This window comes from Bidens hawaiensis, unplaced genomic scaffold (genome assembly GCF_021521415.1).
Source record: "Bidens hawaiensis isolate Kalapana, Puna unplaced genomic scaffold, B.hawaiensis_p1.1 tig00093345_1, whole genome shotgun sequence".
In the NCBI taxonomy this organism is placed as follows: domain Eukaryota; kingdom Viridiplantae; phylum Streptophyta; class Magnoliopsida; order Asterales; family Asteraceae; genus Bidens; species Bidens hawaiensis.
Genome location: NW_027504485.1, coordinates 2,361 through 18,092, shown reverse-complemented (window position 1 = coordinate 18,092; position 15,732 = coordinate 2,361). Strand labels below are relative to the sequence as shown.

General features: G+C 44.6%; 1 protein-coding gene across 1 annotated transcript; it reads right to left on the bottom strand.

The window, feature by feature from the left end:
- Nucleotides 1–340: 340 nt before the first annotated feature.
- Nucleotides 341–2,244, bottom strand: LOC143607999 (uncharacterized). The gene is made up of 3 exons (XM_077083226.1): nt 1,672–2,244; nt 1,043–1,432; nt 341–917 (listed from the first exon to the last, which is right to left on the bottom strand). The coding sequence occupies exons 1-3, from the start codon at nt 1,891–1,893 to the stop codon at nt 561–563; spliced, it is 969 nt and encodes a 322-aa protein (XP_076939341.1). The 5' UTR covers nt 1,894–2,244; the 3' UTR covers nt 341–560.
- Nucleotides 2,245–15,732: the final 13,488 nt, after the last annotated feature.

Genomic DNA, 15,732 nt, shown 5'->3' with positions numbered 1-15,732 from the left:
ATGCATGATATTTGTTTCCTACGGGTAGTAAATATTGTGAAACAAATTATAACAAAATAAAAAGTGTGTTGATTTTAAATTGGTTTACTACAAACAATACACAATATTTCTATACATGGAAAGAGAGGATAGAGGTTTGTTTCATCATTTGTCACGTCTGAATCAATCCAAATTTTGTCGTAAATATTTTTCATATACAACTTTAAAAGTATCAAACGTACTCTTGTACAAGAAATATAACCAAATGAAGCTAATTTTAACATTACATTAAATAAATAAAAAAATTCATCCATCCATAATTTTATTGTCATAATCTTACAAAACATATGGTTTACACACTATTTAATTGAAGGACATATAATTTAGTATAAATTCCACCTTTGGAATAATTATTTTCAAATCACTCAAAGTCTTAGCACACAACTACTTTCTAACAAAATCCTATCTTATCTAAATCCAAAAAACTTATTAAAATTCTCAATAGCTATGTCACTTGCAATATGAAATTAAACAAAAAAAAAACACTAAAAGAAAAATTATAATAATTATAGGAAGTGTGGCTATTGGTGGACATAGCCACAAGAGAGTGCCATGAGTAGGATTGCAGCTTCCTTCTCATCTTGTGGAAACACACAATGAAATGCCAAATTTTTGCTTAAGCTCACTAAGAATTCTTCAACACAATTCTTTCTTGGCAATGGATTAATTGTGTTTCTTTGCTTCAAGCATTGTTTTTTCTTGAACTTTGTCAAATTCCCATTGTTTAGTTTCTTATAATCCTTATGCAAAATTTTTGTAGCTTTTAATGAGGTTGGTTTATCAATGAAACCATTTTCACTGCTTTCCGCTGCTGCCGCCGCCATTGCCATCGCCTTCCTGGCTTTACGCTGACGGATTCCACATGCATTGCATAGTGACTATAAAAGCATATCATGAAAAATTAGGTTATGATTTAATTAACAATAAAGGTGACAATGATCTCTCTGATCATTCATCGTTATCATTTTCTGTTGATACTCATTTGTTTAGTAGTGAAATATACCTTAGGACCTTGAGGTCCGCTTCTCCATAGAGGAGTCTTGGTTGTATTGCAATCAGAACAAACCCTAATTGGGATGTTGTTTGAAGTGTTTGAGTGGACAGTCTCATCCATTGGTGATGATGTTGGTTCTTGATGATCATGATGATCTTCAAGCTTTAGTTCTTTTACGGGTGATCGTAAAGTATTACTTTTTGATGGATCTGTTTTCTTCATCTTAAGCATTACTCTCATCTTGGAAGACATCCACTTCAGTTGGTTTTCATCATTCACATGATCATAAGTTTCCCTCTTCCATAAAGAAAATTTAAGTTCATCGTTCGCGCTTAGGCCTCTCTCGTCTTGGTTCTCGACACGATCAACATCATATGCCCGTGATCCGAATCTATCATCCTACATTGAGCAAAAAAAACAAATGATCGATCAAAAGATAAATACAAACAAACATTAAACTAAAAAGATTCGATCTTTATCTAGTTACCGCATAAAAAGCCAAGAAAAACTTTCTTGATTTGAACAAAGAAATGATCAAAATAGATTGAATAAAAAGATTCTTGATTTGGGAATTATACAAAAAGCCAAGAAAACCCTTTTTTTATTTCATCAAATAATATACAACCCATTTTGATTACCTCATTTTGTGATGGAAGTGATAGATCTTTATTAAAAACCTCATCTTGATCATGGGTAGTAATAGGGTTAAAGAAAAGATGGCAAGTGAGAGAGTTCGAAGACGATGAATCTTGCGAATTAGGGTTCAAAAACTGGTGATCATGGTGTTGATCACCAGTGCTAAAGAATTGGTGTTCATGATACCGATCATTAGACGATGAATCTAAGTAAATCGAAGTCATGATCTATGTTGATTGAAATACTCAAAAGAAAAATGAGTTCAGGAAAAATGAACACATAGATATAAGTTATATATATGTATATAGATGTGTGTTTTTTAGGTGTTTTGTAGTGTGTGTTTCATATCAACCAATGATGAAGTTTAAAGGCAAAAAAGATGCCACACAACCCTAATATATATTAAAAAACCCTATCTGCAAAATGCTAATTCTGTGCCAGATGAAACATCAAGACAAAACATTATATATTGACAAGATAAAGTTGGAGCCACACACACAGGTATCATTGTGATAAAACGTCACATGATACACCATTTCATGAGTTTTCTGCAAGGGACATTTATTTACCTTTTTTTTATGTTTTTTCTGTACTGTCTGAGCTTTATCTTCTAAAGGCTGTATATATATTTTTAATAATAAATAAACCAATTGTATCTTTGTATGTTAGAAGATGATCTTTGTGTTAAAGGTCGATGGTAGTCAATAATAAAAAAAACGTTACCTATAGCTTTGCTATGCAACGAAAAATCACTGTAATCAAGTGAGTGAAGTGACTACGGTGTTAGCATATATGGTGAGTCCGCCCAGGGCCGGCTATAGGGTATGACAAGGCCGGCTATAGGGTATGACAAGGTAGTCGACGACCACAGGCCCGACACCCTGCGAGGCCCAAAATTTAAAAAAAAAATTTATATGTACTTTTATGGAAAAAAAATATGTATAATCAATGTTTAAACACAATTACATAATCACCAGCTTGGTCTAGTGACAAATGAGTATGACATATAACCAAAACAAAAGTTCATGGGTTCTAATCTTATTTTTATAAAAAAAGTTTTTTACACAACTCACATCATAATCAAGTAAGCCCATCTAAAATTAAGTTGTTTAAACCCCACAAAATGTTCCTTTTACTTAAGGCAAAATTTTTTTTTCGCTTTTGGTCCAAAACAATTTTCGCCTTCTCGGAGCCGGCCCTAAGTTGGCCCAAGATATATAGACATTGGTGTAGCGTTAATAGGAGTAGATTACATTGTTGTTTAAAAGAATTAATAATTAATGCTGATCTTAAACTCGAAAATCAATGTATGCGTATATGAATTATAGTAACGGGTTAAGCCTATTTATGATCAAGCTAGGTTTGTTTAACTTACTAGAGCTTGAGCCCGTAATTGGCTTAAGTCGAGCTTGACTTTTAAAGCTCAAACTCGGCTTGTTTATTGTTTATTATTTATCTTATTAACTAATTTACGTACATTAATAAATATATTGATACACAATCATAGTGTTGTCCGATCGGCTCATTTACAAAATGAGTCAAAATTGAGAGCGCATTTTCCGAGCATTGCCCGGCTCATTTACGAACCGAGCCAAACTCAAATGAGCATTTCCCAACCAGTTTTTGAACGAGCAACGAGCAACGAGCAAATTTCTGGGCATTAGTTATGTTTTCACTTTAATATTTTTATAAGAAAGGGTTTTAAGTTGGATATGACGAACCTGAAACAAATAAGTAGCTTTTAGACAAACTTCTAATAGCTTGCAAATTTTTTATAAAAAAACAAGTTTGAATTCTAGTATAATGTACTTGTAAACAAACTCTTAGTTACCTTAAAACTTGAAGCGAGGGAGAAGATAAATTAAATTAATTCTATCCAACCGAACCAAAGTAACCAAGCGTACCTTTGCTCGTGCTTGACTCCTTTACAAACCGAACCAAGCCGATTTGGTCATTTACAAACCGAGCAAAAATCGTACGGGCATTTTTGGAGCTAGTGTCGAGCAGCTTGGACATCCTGTTGATACACGTTTATGAGTGAGGTCATCTTCTATATATCCGTTGTAACTTATCGTTTAATTTACAAAGTTTATTATTATCAATTGAGCCTCGTTACTCTGTCCAAATACTCTCTCAACACACACAGTACACATAGTTAACGTATTCTAATCGTATCTTATATCAATAGATTAGATCCGTGATAGCAATCGATCGCACATGGTTTCTCACATCCCTACCTTACGCTCCTTTGGGAGGATGTTTCAGGGCTGGTGTACTTGTAACGGGTGCATTTGATCTATTGTACATTTTAGTTTTAGTCGTTGGTTTCTTGTTGTAATTTGTTTGGTTTTATAATTTTGTTGCTAGTTTCCTTTGTTTTAATGCAATTTCGTTAATTGGCTGGTGAAAGAAAAAACAAAAACATATATATATATATATATAGGGTTTGGATCAAATACAAATGAAATTATCATGCTAAACATGAGAATCAAATAGAGTAATTTTATATACAAGTAGAGTAATTATCATAGCGTAATTATGTAATTATTCTATGATGTAATTACATACTTACTCTACTTATATATATAATTACTCTATTTGATTCTCATGTTTAGCACGTTAATTTCATTTGTACGTTAACCTTCCCCTATATATATATATATATGCATATAGAAAAGTTTAAATGAGAATCAAATGAAATGTAAGAACAAGGAGAATCATGTGTATTGTTAATTTATATGTGATTATATTGATTCATAATTTTTGAACTCGGATCACATTTTGTAAGACAAACGCCATATCATTAGACCACTATATCATAGATTATTGATTTTAATTTAGTAATAAAAATACATACATCTTACGCTCGTTTTGGAATTGCTATCTTGATCACGATTTCTTTTCAAAGCCACGCGTAACATTGCATTATATACATATATTCGAATTCAAATAATCAAGGTTACAACCTTGATATGAACAATATTTCATGAACAATCATATTTGTATATGAAGAAACACTAACCGGACCCCGGGCAGATTACTGGTAACATGGGGGTTAGATGTTTCCCACGAGGGGTTAGACCCTGAGAAGATGGTTCTTCTGATAACCTGCAAAACAGACACCGTGAGCTTGTCACTGAGAAGGGGGGGGGGGGTTCCTCCTTGTGACCACCCTCTGGCGTGAGAATCAGACTAGATTGCTCTTTAAATATAAGTGTATATTAAGAGATTGCTAGAGCAGATATCAGGTATATATGATGATATAAGATAAGATATGTTGATCATACCATTTGTGGTATTTATAGCCGAAGGTAGGTTTCCAAGGAGGTGTGGCCGGCTGCAACAGTGTTCCTGTTCCACCAACAGTGGCCTACGCACGTGCCCTGCTGGTAGTTGGTGGGTAGGCAGCGGCTGATAGTGACCAGGCCTGCTGTGTACTATTCCTTTTCCACCAACTGCCGGCTACGCACGTGGTATGGCAGTAGTTGGTGAGTAGGCAGCGGCTAATAGTGACACAGTACAGGAGCATGCTGCTCGCCATATTGTGGTCAATAAGCTGTCGTATCTTTAGTAAGATCTTTTTCCCATACCTCGTCAGGTACAGTACAGAAGATCTTCCCGTATCGTACGGACTGGCTTACTTGGGCGGGAGTATTCCCCCTCCCGCCCTTGTGCGGGATTGTTCCCGGCTTCGCTCATTCCTTCAGGTGACACTGAGTGATTGAGAGCTAAGTGCCTTGTGCGTGTAGCCTTGCTGCGCGGGTGGCCTTCCCTGATGGCTTGTATCCGAGGCTGCGGGGACAGGCGGAGTCCTTCACCATTGGGAGGCATTTCCTGCGGGACCAGCTTGCGTACTGCGCGTAAGGACGTCACGTCTCTGAGCATGGTTGGTCCTGCGGATCCAGTTGGTTTCTGAGCAGACGTTCCTCTTCAAGGTGAGTCTTGCGGGTCCAACTGGGCTCTGCTGGGACCTACCTCTTCAGTATATTTAGTAACTTTCATGAAAAAAACAGAATCTGTAAATGGTTTGTATGGTAATGATGGATTGATGGGTGATACAGAAACAAGCAGTACAAATGATAAGATGATATCTAAATATTGTGGCTTCTTGTTTTAGGTGCCCATATGTGTTTAAAGGACCACCTGATCACCTTCAATTCATTATCATGATAATTAATTTTTTTACTGAATATACTATACTGGTGTGTTATCTTTTAATGATTATGCGTCTATTTTTGTAACGAGCAATAATTAGTTTATCACTGAAGAGGTAGGTCCCAGCAGGGCTCAGTTGGTCCCGCATGACTCACCTTGAACAGGGATGTCTGCGCAAAGACCATCTACTCCCGCAGGACCCACCATGCTCAGAGAAGCCTACGCGCAGTATGCAAGCTGCATACGCAGGGAAAAGCCTCCCAATGGTAAAGTAACCCGCCTGTTCCCGCAGTTGCGGATACAAGCCATCAGGGAAGGCTACCCGCACAGCATAGCTACACGCATAAGGCTTAACACTTACAAATATTCAGTGTCACCTGAAAGAATGAGCAAAGGCGGGAGGGGGAAAACTCCCGCCAAAATGGGCCAGTCCGTATGGAGGATCTTTTGCGTGATACCTGACGAGGTAAAGACAAAAGATCTGACCAAGAATGCGACAGCTCACTGACAGCAGCGTGGCAGACAGCACGCCACAGCACTGTGACCAATAGCCGCCGCCTGCCCACCAACTCCTGCCAGACCACGTGCCTAGCCTGCAGTTGGTAGAAGACGAAGAGTGCACGGCACGCCTGCTCTGTGTCAGCCGCTACCTATCCACCACTCACAGGTAGGGCACGTGCATAGGTTACAGTTGGTAGCGTGTTGGGCCGGCTAAACCCCTTGGAAACCCACCTTCGGCTATAAAAGACAGCAAATGGTATTATCATTTCATCATCTACTATCTCGTATAACTTACTTGATAATTGCTCTAATAGTATTCATATACTTTTATATTTAAAGAGCAATATAGACTGATTCTCACGCCGGAGGGTGGTCACAAGGAGGAACCCCCCCCCTTCTCAGTGACGAGCTCACGGTGTCTGTTTTGCAGGTTCCCTGAAGTACAACTTACTCTGCTGGACCTAACCTTCGAGGGAAACATTACTTAGCCCCCAGATTACCCATAATCTGCCCGGGGTCACTTAGTGTTTCTTCATTGGCGCCATCCGTGCATAAAGCTAGAACTACATCTTTCTCCAGTTTTTCAAAACTTCCAAGATGACTAGAGAAATTCCGGTAACCACAACCCCAGCCACTGGGGTAAACACCGGCAACACAATGTTTACAAACACTACCCCAGCCACCCAAGCTGGGGCAAGTGAAGTACATTTTACGAACACTACCCCAGTCACTCATGTAGGGGCAAGTGGAGTAAATATTCCACTGGGATTCACTGATGCCCAGCTGGAAAAACGAACTCGAGCCCCTCGCCAAACACTTGATCAAGTGAAGGCATGGGCCGAGGCACGTCAAAGAGAATTTCAGGCTGAGTTGGACGAACGCTTGCGTTCAGTCCAACAAGCTGAGGAATTCGGTAGTACTCGCCAGCACCTCAACATGAGTAGTGAGTACGAGTACTCAGACGACGAGAGGGAAGACTCCGACACCGACGCGAACCCTCGCCATAGGGCGAAAGGGAAGCGTAAGGAAACGGATCCCCAGCCAAAAAGGAATTTTGGGGAAGCATTCCAACCAGTCACGGAAAAAAGCTCGCGTGACTTCTCCAAGGCCTTTAGACCTACTGCCACAAACGCAGGAAGGTCAAAATTTGCAAGGGACATTGCAGAAGCAATCGCCCCGAGGAGTGCCAAACAAATGTCCAACATTGGCACATACGATGGTCTATCCGACCCAGATGACCATCTGAACAGGTTCATTGCGGGGGCAACCGTCAGTAACTGGACGGAACCCACGTGGTGCTACATGTTCCAGATGACTCTGGTAGGAGCAGCCAGAGCATGGTTCGACCGTTTACCGGTCCACCACATTTATGACTGGGCAGACTTCCAGAACAAGTTCAGTCAACAGTTTAGTCAACAGAGGAAGCACACTGAGGAGCAGTGGACGATCCTCAACTGTGTGAGAGAAGAGGATGAATCCTTACTGGACTTCATCACCCGCTTCAACTCCAAGAAGCTGAGTCTGGGCAACATCAGCGAAGACCTCGTTCGCGCCGCTTTCATTCAGGGCGCTGAGTACCCAGAACTTATCCGCACTCTGACAGGTAAAGACGGCATGCCATCCACATGGGATGCCATAATGACGGCAGCCAAACGCTTTGCCGAAACGGAGAAACAGCTGGGAAGAGATCTCCCCCAGAATACAAACCTCTACACACAGAGGACAAGGGAGAACAATGTGAGAACCGCCCGGCTAAACAAAAAGAGGCGGCAAGGTATTTGGCAGTCAAGGATAAACTTTGACACCCCCTCAAGCTCTCGCCCTCTGGTTGGCGGAAGGGACAACACGCACCCTTCGAACCGGAAAAACCGTTGGACGCCACTCACCAAGAGCGTCACGGAGATATTTGCCACGGAAAAACTGCCATGGCCAAAAGCCCCAGCGATCCGACAGAAACCCAATGCGGATCAAAGCAAGTCTTGTGACTTCCATGGGACAAAGGGCCATAGCACTGAGGAGTGCACATCCTTGAGGGACATCGTCGAGACATTCGTCAAGGATGGGAGGCTCGCACACCTCGTGGCATCTATCAAGAAGGGAGGAAGGAACGACAACAGGTACAGGGGTAACGGACGAAAGCCCGTCGACATCAGCATCAACATGGTCCATGGTAAGGTCAGAGGAAGAAAGAGACCGATGACCGAACCATGCGCATGGAAGGAAGCAGAAGTGCGCTTCCCGCGAGTGCCGGGAGGCCCAAACAAAGAAGGCCCCATTGTCATTAAAAGCCAGCTGGGGCACTACATCACCTCCCGCACCCTCGTTGACAATGGCGCATCGTCGACAGTGATGTACAGGCAGTTCTTCGACAAGCTAGACGATGAAGACAAGGAACGCCTGGAGACGGTCTACGCTTCAATGGAAGGGTTTGACGGCAGCATGAACACTCCCTTGGGCACCCTATCTTTCCCCGTCACTCTCACCGATGGGAATTATTCACGCACGGAGGATGTGGATTTTGTTGTAATGAAAAAACCACATCATACGTATGACATCCTATTCGGGAGAGACGGGATGGCAAGATTCAACGCCGTGGTATCCTCAGTCCACGGCATGATGGGATGGCCAACAACTGAAGGCGTAGCGATGATCACGGGCATTCCCCAGGTATGCATCGCATCCGTCTCCTCTAAACCCAAACCGAAGATGGCCAAACAAACCATCACTGAACCTGAAAAGTGGGCATTCAATGGGAAATATCCCGATCAGGCCGTTACCATTGGCCCGACAATTGTTGATCCAACACGCACCTTACTCAAGCGCTTACTGCAGCGAAACGCAGACATCTTCGCGTGGACACCAGCCGACATGACTGGTGTACCCCGGAGTAAGGCAGAGCATAAGCTCAAATGCGATCCGGCCGTTACGCCGATCGTACAAAAGCGCAGAGTAATGGGGCCCGAGCAAACCAACGCGTGCAGAACCCAAGTCAAGGAACTCCTTGACGCGGGCATCGTGCGCGTTAGCAAATATCAAACATGGGTTGCAAATCCCGTAATGGTACCGAAGAATAACAAACAATGGCGCATGTGCATAGATTTCAAAGATTTGAATAAAGCATGCCCCAAAGATTGTTATCCGTTGCCAGAAATTGATCTCAAGGTGGATTCGGTGGCACCATTTCGCCTTAAATGCTTCTTGGATGCGTATAAGGGGTACCATCAAATCCACATGGCTGTAGATGACCAGGACAAAACCTCCTTTCGGACGCCCGATGGCACATTTTGTTATAAAATGATGCCATTCGGACTTAAGAACGCGGGGTCCACGTACCAACGACTAATGGACAAAGAGTTTCACGCCCAAATTGGGAGAAACTTGGAAGTCTATATGGATGATTTGGTCATCAAAAGCCCCGAGCCAGAGGCGATGTTGAAAGACATTGACGAAACTTTCAACACGCTCAGAAAGATAAACATGAAGCTCAACCCGAGCAAGTGTTCATTTGGGGTGGAAGAAGGGAAGTTCTTGGGAGTCATTATTACTAAAGATGGCTTCAGAGCGAACCCTGAAAAGGTCGAAGCCATTGTCAAAATGGAATCACCTACCACCATAAAACAGGCTCAAACACTGAATGGACGACTAGTCGCGCTTAACCGCTTTTTGGCAAACCATGCGGATAGGTCGTTCCCTTTTGTGTCAACGCTAAGAAATTGTTTAAAGAAAACGCACTTCCGCTGGACACCAGAAGCGGAAGCAGCTTTTCAGGAGATTCGATCACGCCTGATCGAACTCCCAACACTCACAGCACCACAAGCGGGGGAGGAGTTAATCCTATACCTCTCCGCAACAGATAGAGCAACCGGGGCAGTCCTGCTTGTAGAACGAAAAGGCATCCAGATGCCAATCTATTATGTTAGCCGCGTGCTGGCAGACGCGGAAACCCGGTACTCTACCCTGGAAAAACTAGTCTTGGCACTTATACACGCTTCACGCAGGTTGAGACGATATTTCCAGGGTCACCCAATCACTATTCTCACCAACTTCAAACTCTCAAATGTTCTAGGCAAACCCGAGTTATCGGGACGTCTAGCCAAATGGGCAATTGAATTGGGAGAATATGCGATTCAATACAAGCCGAGACCAGCCATTAAAGGCCAGGTCCTGGCTGATTTTATTGCAGAAGTCCCCGCTTCACGGGAGAAAGAGTGTCAGGAGGAGGTTCAACCCTCCCCAGCACACGAAATCAATGAGGTCTGGCGACTCTACACTGATGGAGCAGCTAGTAACGAGGGTTCAGGCGCAGGGTTAAAATTAACAAATCCAGCAGGCCAGGAATATACTTATGCTATTCGGCTGGATTTTCCAAGTACGAATAACGAAGCTGAATATGAAGCATTCCTGGCCGGATTGAGGATTGCGCGTAAAATGGGTGTAAAAAATTTGGAAGCCCATGTAGATTCCATGCTAGTGGCAAACCAAATAAACGGGACGTACACGGCTGTGAACGACACAATGGCCCTGTACCTTGCCCAGGCCAAAGCCATCATGCGCGATTTTAATGATTGTAAAGTGATACACGTCAAGCGCAGCGAAAACAAATCTGCGGATGCGTTAAGCAAGCTTGCATCACTGGCCTTCACCCACTTGGGAAAGGACATCCGCGTTGAACTCCTCGAAACACCATCAGTCCCGCACAAGGAAATTTGTGTCATCCAAACCGGTACAGAAACATGGATGACCCCAATAATAAAATACCTTGAAGCAGGAACGTTACCAGAGTCAAAGTCACAGGCAAGAAAACTACGCTGTAAAGCACTGAATTATCAGCTGGTCAATGACACCCTTTACAGACGTAACTTTCTTGGCCCATTGTTAAGATGCGTGGACAACCAAGATGCTGACTACCTCCTAAGGGAGGTTCACGAAGGCATCTGTGGAGTACACGCAGGCCCCCGCGCTGTGGTAGCCAAGCTAAACAACGCGGGATACTTCTGGCCGGGGATGCATATGGACGCGTTGGCATACATCAGAAAATGCAGATCTTGCCAGCTTTACGCACCCAACACGCATCGCCCGAAAAATGAACTTGTTCCTGTCACTTCCTCGTGGCCATTTCAGAAGTGGGCCATTGACGTGACAGGCCCATTTCCTACAGCAGCTGGGAATGTTCAGTTCCTAGTGGTAGCCATTGACTACTTCACCAAATGGATAGAAGCGAAACCTTTAGCCCAAACAACCGCAAAGCATATCAAAAAATTCATTTGGGAATTTATTATTTGTCGTTTTGGGCTTCCACAGAATTTGGTAAGCGATAATGGCACCAACTTTGCTGACAAGAAGCTACAGCAGTGGCTGAAAGAACTTCAAATCACCCACACCTTTACCTCAGTGGCACACCCGCAAGATAACGGTGAGGTGGAAAGAGCAAATAAGAGCATCGTCGAAGGCATAAAGAGAAGACTCTTGGAACATAGATCCGGTTGGGTGGACGAGCTTCCACACGTCCTTTGGGCAAACAGAACGCTGAAGAAGACCAGTACGGGAGAAACCCCGTTCAGTCTCACTTATGGCACTGAAGCCATGATCCCAGTCGAAATCGGTCTACCCTCACCAAGGGTCTTAATCCAACCAGAAGACAATGATGCGGAAAGACGGTTAGACCTTATGCTAACCGAAGAGCGCAGAGACTTAGCCGCCGTGCGTGAAGAAAACTACAAACGACAAATGCAAAAATACTACAACACGCGGGTAAAACTCTGCAATTTCAATGAAGGAGACTACATACTGCGTAACAACGAGGCTTCGAACCAACAACGCCCAGGAAAGTTGGCCCCGATTTGGGAAGGGCCATACGTTATCAAAGAAGTTCTGGGAAAGGGCGCATACCGGCTCGAAAGGCTCGATGGCACTCCCATCCCTAGAACATGGAATGGAGCTCAATTACGCAAATGTTATATGTAGATCAATTCCAACTTGTAAAGAAAAGGCCTAGAGCCACTTCTAATGGAAATGATTCTCCTTTCATGATGTATTGATAGCTTGTAACCTATGAACTTCCCTTACGGGAAGAAGTAGTTGCGTGTGGAAGGCGGCAATACCCGCATAAACACAACGCCAAAATGTTAAAAAGTTCTAAGGAAAACCTACACGCAGGTCAGATGTAGGTATAGTTTAGCCATCCTTGTAAGTGCAAGTGACGGTCTTACCCGCACAATCACAAACAAGGAAGCCAAACTTAACTTACCATCTACCACGTTAAAAGGTTAACTTATGAACACTTAAAAAAGTTCTAAGGAAAACCTACACGCAGGTCAGATGTAGGTATAGTTTAGCCATCCTTGTAAGTGCAAGTGACGGTCTTACCCGCACAATCACAAACAAGGAAGCCAAACTTAACTTACCATCTACCACGTTAAAAGGTTAACTTATGAACACTTAAAAAAGGATAAGAAAAACCTACACGCGGTCAGATGAAGGCAAAAGTTCAGCCATCCTACCAAGTGCAAGTGACGGTTATACCCGCACAATCACGAAGGAGGAAGCAAAACTCTAACCCATCATCAACCACGTTCACAGGTTAACTTATTCTAAACACTTGGAAAATTGCTAATTTAAACTAAGTATGCAAGTCATAAGTTTATAAAGCAAAGAATCCAATGAAAGGAATAACAATCGTATATTTCAATGATATATTACAACAGTGGCCGGGTAACTACCCGCCTAAAAGAAATCTATACAAAGCTAAGTCTATCCTAGCAGTGGGAAGGGAACTTCAGGATCAGGCTTCAGGACCACCTCCGCTTGGACCAGCACCGTCAGAGCGCGGCTGTCCAAGGAAAGTCTTAAGGATGTTTAGCCCATCATCAGCAGCAGCTTCATTCACCTTCTCCACCACCGGATGCGGGAAGGCAGCGTACTGGTTCACTGCTTGGTCATAAGCAGCTGCAGTGTTAACATTGAATAAAGGGAAGTTGGAGGGCGGAAAGCCTCTCTCAGCAAACCCTAGACCAAGCAGGAAGCCAGTCTTCTCCCCATCCTCATGAGAAGCGTTGAGGGCTGCGCTCATTGCATCGTCGTAAGAGGTCTCTGAAAGGACCCGACGCACAACCTACAAAAGAAAATTACAAGTTAGAACATTTTCTAATTACAAGTAGAAAGAGAAGAAAAAAAAGAGGATACCTGAGGCAACGCTTCTCGAAGCAGCCATTGGAGGGTAGCTTGACTTTCTTTGTAAGCACGTTCGGCTCCGCTTTTATCAAGGTTGGCAAGTTGAACTTCCTTGGCGGCAGCTTCTTCGACGCTTTTGAGTTTCCTTTCAGTGCGGTCAAGCACCCCCCTCTGGTCAAGGATCTCCTGCAGCTTCTTGGCATCTTCCATTGCCAAGGCGTCATGAGCATGCTGAAGAGCCTTTAATTTACATTTAAGCTGCTCATTCTCTTCGCGAAGTGGCTCAGCAACAGCTTCAGCCTTGGCAGCCCTCTCAGTTGAGTTTCGCGCAGTCTCCTTGGCCAGCCGAAGCTGTTCATTCACAGCTTGGGCAGCCTTGGAGCGGGCCTCGAGTCGCGCCTGGACTTCAACCTCGAGGGCCTTGAATGCCTTCTCCTTCTCGGCTGCGGCAGCGGCCAACTGCCGGTTCTCCTCCCGAAGAGCCCGCGCTTCAGATACATCTTTGGCGCACGCTGCTTTTAACTTGTCGTTTTCACGACAAAGCAGCTCGACGCGGGGCTGCGTCCGGGCCTGGAGAACCCGAAGCTCATTGGTTAGCCTACCCTCTTGGTAGCTAGCCATGGCTTCCCCCAACGCACCATGAGGAGCAGCGTGGCGAGCCCAGTCCACGCACTCCACAGGGGTGCGAAGGGTTGTTCCTCGGCGTATGTTCCATCTTGGAACATACACTTCATTGGAATCCGACACTGCAAAAGAAACAAAGGCAGTTAGGAAAAGATGATAAAAATATATAAGGGAAAAAGAACCCTACGTACCTGTAGGGTCAATAACAGGCCGATAGCCGCCAGACCCATCACCTGAACCTAAAGGAAATCCATCCAACAGGTCAGGCAGACGGGAAGGTGGCATAGATCGGCGGGAAGCCCGGCGCATACCTGATGGTTCGGCCGTCGGTGCCGGGGGCGCAGGCATAGTGGCAGCCGCTGTGGTTGCCATTGTTGGCGCCGCCTCCTCAGCAGCAGTAACCGCCGGCTCCGTGAGAGATGCTGTAAAAATTGCACTCACAGCCGGCGGAGACATCTTCTCAGCCGGAACAGCCTCAGGAAGGCTGGAACCAGCGGAAGCAGGCGCAGGCGCCTGGGTCGACGCCTCGGGAAGGCTGACCGAGCCTACCGTCATTGGCGGGGGAATACTCGCTCCAAATCCACCCTGGAATGCGTTAACATCCACACCTGCACAAACAAAAGTGTTAGAAAAATTTATTTGAAATAAATTTAGACAAGAATCATGATGGTACTTACGGGGTCTCTTGAGCTTGAACGTACGGACGAGCGGGGGCGAACCCGAGGGAACCGGCCTCTTGACACCGGTAACCGTCGTCGTCGTTTCCTCCCCGGAGGTAACAGCTATAGCCTCCGGAGCGGTGGTCTCCTCACCACCGGGTTTCCCCGCCACTTCTGCACTATCTGATTCTGAGTCAGATAGGACTACCGGGTCGGCCGTAGAGGCGACCTTCTCCTTGCCTTTCCCGACGGCAGCCTTCTTCTTCCGCACCAGCGGAGGACCTTCTGCGGATTCCTCAGAAGAAGACATGTTAACTCCAGCAGCAGGCACAGCATTGAGGGGTTCAGGATAGAAGATAGGCTTACCTGGCCGTCGGTGGCTCAAGATCTCTTGGCCCGGCGGGTAAACCTCCACGAACCGACCCGCGGTCTGCTCTAAGATGGGCAACTCGTTCTCGTCCAGAGCACGAGTACCCATCCGCGCAGGACCATCTTCCTCCCGCGGATTCAGGAGCGACTGAAGATCGTTACCCTCTGAAATCAACAAGAAAGTTAGAAAAAATCGAAGTCAGCAAAAAGAAACAAGACATACCATAAGGGACAGAGTTCGAACCATATTCGAGGACGATCGGAACCTTATCCGCATTCGCCGCCTTCCACACCCGGCTCATCCCCAGCATCACCATCGCCGACTCCGGAAAACGGAAAACCGGGGACTGGACCCGGGATATCTTCGCGAACCATTCCGCCTCCTCATAGTTGATGGCGGGAAGGTTCGGAAGCGTCTGGCCATTCTTGAACTTCATGGCAATGGGGATGGCTCGAGCGGATATGAAGAAGAACTCTCTTCTCCATGAGCGAAGACTCCGCTCGGTGGTACAAATCTTTAAACCCTTGATACGGGTTGTAAGAGTGTACCACCCTTGGATGCACCTCCAAGTATAGAAGGTCATC